Genomic DNA, 7561 nt, shown 5'->3' with positions numbered 1-7561 from the left:
GACTTGGAATTCCAGAATTCCATGATTAGAGAGCCATAGAGTCCACTTTGCTCATCTTTCTCATTTTAAAAGTTGAGGCCCAAAGTGATTAAGGGGAAGTATAACATGCAACAGTCAACGAGGAGGCTATACTAGTGATATTATTGTGACAATTGCATGGGAAAGCAGACTAACTCTTGGCATTCTGAAATATTACTAGGCTACTCCTTCTGTGATGTGGGATCCAATCTCCTGCCTCCTGGAACAGTCCCTTGTACTCAACCATCCTTTATTGCTTTGTTTAAACCACTAAAGCCATAAACTCAGTGAGGAATTTCTGCCAAAGCAGGTCCCAGGCGTCGGCTTGGCAGGCTGGGCAAGTTGGTGTCACAGCCCGGTGGAGCAGTGTAAAAATGGGGTTTCCATGCAAAGAGTTCCAAAGAGTCAACCTTGATCTTCTGCTATGAGGTTTTGACCTTTATAGACAGAATTTTAGGTTTTCCTTGGATCCTGCTACGTCCCATTTAGCTAAAGTTCACACTTTTGGAGCACTTCTTTTTATCAGTGTTTTGTTTGCTTTCCTGCGGGTCAGGTGAGGTGGGTGGCAGAGTTTCTCTATTGCTAGGTGGGATTTACAGGCTATAGAAGATAAAAAATAAGCATTGCTTGCATCCTAAGACAGCAGGGCCTAGTGAGAGAACGCTTCACCGCCAACAGCAATTAGCAGTTTGGCTTCTGCACGGCAGCCGGAAGTGGGCTTTGCTGCATTTGGTCCAGGCTGGAGCATCTATCTCCGCTGCAGTGGCCGCGGAGGCACAAAGGTAGCGCGGCACGGATGGGGCGCTGTCCGCGGTGCTGAAAGGCAGATCACTGGTGGGCGCGACAGCTCGCGAGACCCGAGGTCTCTCCCGGGGGGCAGCGGCGGCCGGGCTCGGAGCCTCGCTGCCAGCCCTGCGCGCGGGAGACGCCGGGGCGCGGGGGTGGGCGGGGGAGGGGCGCGCCAGCCGCCCCCCGCGCCTCGCGCACGCGCGCCGGGCCCGCCTGCCGGTCTGTGACTCGCGTGTGTCCGTGTGTGTATGTGTGTGTGTGCGCGCGCGCGCGTGTGAGAGAGGGGAGAGGGAGAAGCGCGCGAGGGTGAGTGTGTGAGCGCATGGGAGGGTGCTGAGTGTTCCGAGGCGCTGGGACCACAGCGGCAGCCTGCTGGAAACTGCATCTAGCCGGTCCTCCGGACTTCGGAGCAGGCGCGGGGCGCAGGGCGGCAGCCACCCGCAGGACCTGGAAATAGGGATTCTTCTGCCTCCACTTCTGGTTTTTAGCAGCTTGGTGCTAAATTGCTGTCTCAAAATGCAGAGGATCTAATTTGCCCAGGAAAACGGCCAAAGAAGGAAGAGGAGGAAAAGGAAAAAAAAAAAAAAAAGAAAGGGTATTTTGTGGATGCTCTACTTTTCTTGGAAATGCAAAAGATTATGCATATATCTGTCCTCCTTTCTCCTGTTTTGTGGGGACTGATTTTTGGTGTCTCTTCTAACAGCATACAGATAGGTAGGTACCCTTTGTGCTCTGCTTTTGAATTGTGCATAATTTGGTGGTAATCTTTGTTCACGATGGACAAATTAATTCATGTCATGTAGAGTTATGTCATACCTTGACTGCATTCCAGATTTAAACTGCCTAAAATATACATGTTTTTCTTAGGATAAAGCAAAGGCAAAAGACTGTGTCTCTGACACAACAGAGGGAAAGGTCTTCTCTTTTCGAACCCCCAAATTTTATTCATTTCACCTTAACAACATTTTCCCGTTTGTTCAGAATCTCTAGGGGTCTGAATGAACAGCTTGTGATCACTAGGGAAGGAGAACGTTTCTGGCCACCCACCTGACCCTCGAGCTCCTTCGTGTCTTGATCCCCTCCGTGTCTGGTCTATACCCTTTGGATATCCACCCCAGTTCCCCTGTTGCCCGGGTCCAGGGATATGTTTATTCGTCCTATTAACGTTAACCAGGGACTCCTGGGCAGTCCCCCGCTAGCGGGCTCCTCTCCTCCTCTCGGGCACTGACACTGTCCTCCTTGCTTGGTGTTTGTTCCTTGCAGGGGGGCTGTTTCCCAGGGGCGCCGATCAGGAATACAGTGCATTTCGTGTAGGGATGGTTCAGTTTTCCACTTCGGAGTTCAGACTGACACCCCACATCGACAATTTGGAGGTAGCCAACAGCTTCGCAGTCACCAACGCTTGTGAGTAATGAATATTCATGCCCTTTTGGGCGCCGCACGCGGAAAGCGGGCTGGTGTGTGTGCGTGTTTCTGCGTGTCAGTGTGCGGGTGTAGTGACTGCACACGCGCGTGCGTGTGACGGCGTCGGGAGAAAGTGGCTGCGTTCTCGGGGACCCCCGCTGGCTGAGAGTTGGGGGCTGAAGAGGAAGCGAAAACCAGGGGAGAGTGTGCGCACTAGGGAGGGGGGTGGGTGTTGGAGATCGAACGGGCTTCCTTAGGTTCCGGGGGTCTTGGCTCCGCTGGAGTCTTCAAAAGAAGCCCCCTTCCCCTGCTGGCCTGGTGGCACCCCGCGCGAGGGGAACACGCGGTGCCCCAGGGCGCGCCGTCGGGCTGCGGGGTAGATGCCCCGGCCCCGGGGTGAAATCGGCAGGCCTCCCTCCGGGTCACTGCGTGAACCCCGCGAGCCTGTATTCTGCCCCGAGACGGGACAAGTTGTCACACTGGTCCCATAGTCGGCTTGGGGTCGTTACATAAGGCCCACCGAGGGGTGCAGCGAGGCTGACGCAGGCCGGGGAACCCGTACAGTCCTTCCTCGCTGCCCCGGGCGCCGCAGCCTGAGTCCCGGGGCGATCGTGTGCCGGGCACCGTGGGCCCTCGCGGGCCGGGGGCTTTGTTCTCAAGTCGCGGGGCTCCTACAGAGGATGCGGGAGGAAAAGGACTTGAAAGAGGTGGCATGCGCCGAGTTTGGAATCTGGAGAAGTAGCCAGCCGATCAGCCATTTTAGTCTTCGCAGCCATCCTGTTAGTCCCAGCGCGGCGTGCAGTACTTGGGGACCCGCCGCGAAGCTACATCCAGGCTTCAAAGTAATAGGATTCAAGCTATTAAGTCTCCGCACGGTTCAGTGGAAAGACCGGCTGGCCCGGGTCCAGGCGCGGCCATCCCCGATCGGGCGTGGGCGGTGCGGCTACCGCCGGACCCCCTGCCCTCTGCCGGCAGCTGCTATCCTGCCCTGGCTACTAGGTTGGGGCGACTGCTTTCTGACTTGATGTTCTTGGTGTTTATTTCAGAGTTGACAGTTTCGCGGGGGGATTTGCAGATGGCTTACCTCCCACTCTGGCTTCCCTGTAAAGGACTGAGCGGAAAATTACCACCGAAAAATCCCAACTGCAGTGTCCCCACGTTAGACAAACAACTGGTTATCATCCCACGTCCCCATGTTGAGCTTTAATCGTATATTCCATGGGTTAGCTTGATTGTAGTATCAGGAACACCCTCAGCTCGTTTTGAAACTGCCATCAGCCAAATGAATGAAGGAATGAAACAACTGTCTGATAGAACAGGGGTCATTATTATGGAGCTGTTTGATGCTTAGAATTCAACTGTTTATGAAAGCATATTTAAGATTTCAGCACTGTATATATTTTTTCACATGTTGATTCCAGGAGAGAAAAGGAACTGGGCATGATGGGAAGGAAGTGGGAGGAAGAGAGACTGAGACTTAAGTAAATTTTCAGTTAAAAAAAAATCTTCCTAAAAGAATGTAAGAATATCTTGAAAAATTTTAGCATGTAAATACACAAAGAAACCAGCTGTAGTTTAATTTTTGAAGTCCTTTATAATTTGACCTATTTATCTACCAGAATTAGATTATTCATTTGAATTGATACCAGGTCTCCAGTTTTTTTCCCCCCTCTGAATTGTGAGTTTTAGACACAATTGGTCTAAATATCCAACTGTTTGTAATTGTATATTAATGTGAAAATGCTGTGGAAAGTAATGAACCTAACGCAAGACTAGGATTGTTGGGAGGATTTAGGTTTTAAAAACTAGGTGAAAAGAATCGATATCTCTATGTTTTGAAAACGGTCAATGATGTAGAAGTTCATTCATTGGTGAGAATTATGCCAGGGCCTGGCTGAGAGCAAAGGAGTTAGGTCCACTGAAGGAAATGAGTATTTCCTCATTCCAAATGCTGAATGACTATGTTGGGGCTTGTAAAGACTCAAGATTATGGTTAGTTAAGGTTAAGTGACTAGTTTAGGTCCTCAGTCTCAATATTTTGAATAATTTATTTAATGTAAATTTTATTGAAATAAGATACACAGGCAGAAAATATACACATATTAAACACAGATATAAATACATAAAGTTCCACAGAATGGATACATCCATGTAATAAGAGACGGATTTCATTAGAAAAACAGAGACAAAATTTAATTTGCTTGACAGTTCTAAACCATCCAAGTGAGTGGAGTGAAAGTCACTCAGTTGTGTCAGACTCTGCGAACTCATGGACTATACAGTCCATGGAATTCTCCAGGCCAGAATACTGGAGTGGGTAGCCTTTCCCTTCTCCAAGGGATCTTCCCAACCCAGGGATCGAACCCAGGTCTCCTGCATTGCAGGTGGATTCTTTACCAGCTGAGCCACAAGGAAAGCCCAATTCTAAGAAAATGGGCAAATCAAATCTTCATTTTGCATGGATATTTTGTGTTTCTCAGAAAATAAAGCTGAAATAAAAGATTGCATGTCTCCATGTCGCAAAGTTACTCCTGCATTCAATGACACTAAAATAATGACAGTGAGGATCTGAATGTATTTTCAAGTTTCTGGCATGGGAATTCAGAACCATGGCCTCTGCAACTCCTGTGCTATAAGCAATCTTACTGATTGCTGAATAGAACTAGTTACAGAAGAAAAAACTCTATCACTCATTGAATAGAATTTTCAGGAGTTGACATTAACTCATCTACTCGGCACCTAAAATTTCTGTGGCTCAATTTTTTCATTCCTTTAGGAATTTTACAATACAGAATTTGCAAAATGAAATGGAGTGTTTGTATCCTTCTTTTCTTCTTTTTAAATCAAGAGTAATAGAGAATGTAAAATTATTTTATTTCTTTTCAGAGGGAGAGATGCTAACATATAAAATGCACTCACAAAGTGAGCAGTCCAGAAATGAGTGGAAATCTCTGATACCGAATTTATTAAAGATGAGTCTTGATCACTTAAATCCTGCTCAAGGCATTTTCTCCAATGCTTAGCCTTTGTTTCCTTGGCTCCTCAATCAGGGGAATCCTTGATTCTTTCCTTTATGAAGTGGAAGCAGCAGAGTCAAACATGTAGGTAGTAGAAACCAACCTGACTTTCTCCCACTTCCTACAGAAATCTAAGGAATTCTACTTCATAATTCTACCATTAAAATATGTATCATCAGTCAGCGTTCATAAATTAGCTTGCCCTTCCTCTGAGTTAAAACAGAAAAATCCCATAGGGTAAATTTAACCCTAGATGTAGTATATAAATTTAATGTACTAAGAAAGTAAATTTGTGAATCTTAACAATATAATTGTAAAATAGCAAAGACTTTAGTTTGCTAATTTAATTGTATTCCTGAGATGGAAAGGCTGCTTTGGGAATGCTGAGACTGACATGGCAGGACCCACTGAATGGGTTAAGGTTTTGCAAATGAAATAAAGTCATTACATTCTGAACCCAGTAAATGCTGTGCAGGCTCTGAACTCCCTCCCACGCCCTCTTTCACAGTCACAGTGGGATAATTCAAGTACCTACTTGTTCCCATTTGTTTCCATGGTACCTGAGGAAATAAAGACAGATTTTCAGTTTTTTGCCTTCTCCTTTTTCTGCCTTCCTCCCCATTTCCTTTCTTCCTTCTTTCTTCTTAGCTAGAGAGCCTACTAAGGTTTTATTTTTCTTCCCCCTCAAGCCTGCTTCAACTTAAGACTTCAACATGAGAAAGTCCATGAAACCAGAAAAATAAGTAACTTAGCATCCGATGTTCAACAGTTAAGTCAGTGATGGGCCTCAGGAATTCTTTCCTTGCTTGCTCCTTTCCTTCTTCTCACCTCCCGCTTCAGCTTCAGTGTTTGTTGAGTGCCTTCTAGTCGTCAGAGAATAAATGAATGTTATTCTTATAGCAACTCATTTTCCCCTAACCTTTCCCCTTAATTCTCTTTCCTATAGTTTTCAAATCCTTATGGGCCTGGAGGCCTTCCCTGTACACTGCCACTGGGTCTTGTCTAAGCAGTTTGGTTTGAGGATGTGATGATATTCTAATAGTTTTTCTACAAAATCAATTTATTACAGTCAATATTTTTATGAAAATAATAGATGTGATATGTGCATATTGTGGAGAAGGCAATGGCACCCCACTCCAGTACTCTTGCCTGGAAAATTCCATGGACAGAGGAGCCTGGTGGGCTGCAGTCCATGGGGTCACTGAGTTGGACACAACTGAGCGACTTCACTTTCACTTTTCACTTTCATGCACTGAAGAAGGAAATGGCAACCCACTCCAGTGTTCTTGCCTGGAGAATCCCAGGGACGGGAGAGCCTGGTGGGCTGTCGTCTATGAGGTCGCACAGAGTCGGACACGACTTAGTGACTTAGTAGCAGCAGCACATATTGTATATAGGTTAACAAAATCAACAAGTTTTAGGAAATAATAAACATTTTTACATTCTAAAAAGTTTGGATAAACTTTAATGTTGTGCTTATTATTAAAACTTGGTTAAAATAAAATTGTCTAAAAGAGTTATGAACATATTTGATCACATAGGGCTTTGGAATTGAAATTATTAAATGTCGTCTTCAAAATTGTTCCTATTTTTTAATGACTGACTAATAGCTATTAATCTATTTAAAATAATTTAATACTTTGATATTTCAATTTCATGAAAAATAAATTGTAAAAATATTAAATTTAAAGAAATAGCAGATAAAAATCTGCTTTTTCTCTAAGCCAGTAGATGGAGATGTTGGAGAAAACATAGTTCTTTCGTAAAACTGTTGCGCACACTGAATACCCTTTGAAACATTGTAAACACATTTATTTAGAGGAATTGAAAAAATACATATAAGTGGCATCTGTTTTAGAAAAATCCATTTAAAATGAGGTATTTGAAAAGTAACTCCCACTGCCTTTTATTTTTGATTTTATTTTTTAAATAGATTATCTTAAATATCCTTGTGAATTTGATTCATAAAGAAATTCAGGAATAGCATTGATTATATACTCTTGGAAGAAAGAATTCTAAAATTATGTTTTTTGGCTTTTTAACCTTGATTCTTCAGGTGTAATCTATTTATCTATCTATTTATTTTATTGAGTATATTTATTTTATTGAAGTATAATTAATTTGCAGTGTTGTGTTAGTTTTATATGTGCATGCATGCATGCTAAGTTGCTTCACTTTTGTCTGACTCTTTGCAACCCCATGGACTATAGCCCCCCAGGCTCCTCTGTCCATGGCATTCTCCAGGTGAGAATACAGGAGTGGGGTTCCATGTCCTTCTCCAGAGTTTCATATGTACAGTAAAGTAATTCAGATAAATATATGTATGTATCCTT

At 44.6% G+C, this 7561-nt stretch overlaps 1 protein-coding gene across 5 annotated transcripts in view; it reads left to right on the top strand.

Moving 5' to 3' along the window:
• The first annotated feature begins 1115 nt into the window (after positions 1 to 1115).
• Positions 1116 to 7561, top strand: part of GRIA2 (glutamate ionotropic receptor AMPA type subunit 2) — a 199188-nt gene continuing 192742 nt past the window's right edge. For all 5 annotated transcript variants that reach the window (XR_006056646.2, XM_004017287.6, XM_004017288.6 and 2 more), the window contains exons 1-2: positions 1116 to 1521; positions 2071 to 2211. Coding sequence is in view for 4 of the 5 variants with exons in the window: in XM_004017287.6 (XP_004017336.1) it covers positions 1434 to 1521; positions 2071 to 2211 (229 nt within the window). In the remaining variant the exon portion in view is untranslated. The remainder of the gene's footprint in view (positions 1522 to 2070; positions 2212 to 7561) is intronic.

Source organism: Ovis aries, chromosome 17 (genome assembly GCF_016772045.2).
Source record: "Ovis aries strain OAR_USU_Benz2616 breed Rambouillet chromosome 17, ARS-UI_Ramb_v3.0, whole genome shotgun sequence".
NCBI classification, from domain to species: Eukaryota; Metazoa; Chordata; class Mammalia; order Artiodactyla; family Bovidae; genus Ovis; species Ovis aries.
Note: the sequence above shows the minus strand (reverse complement) of the source record. Positions and strands in the feature narration are given on the sequence as shown.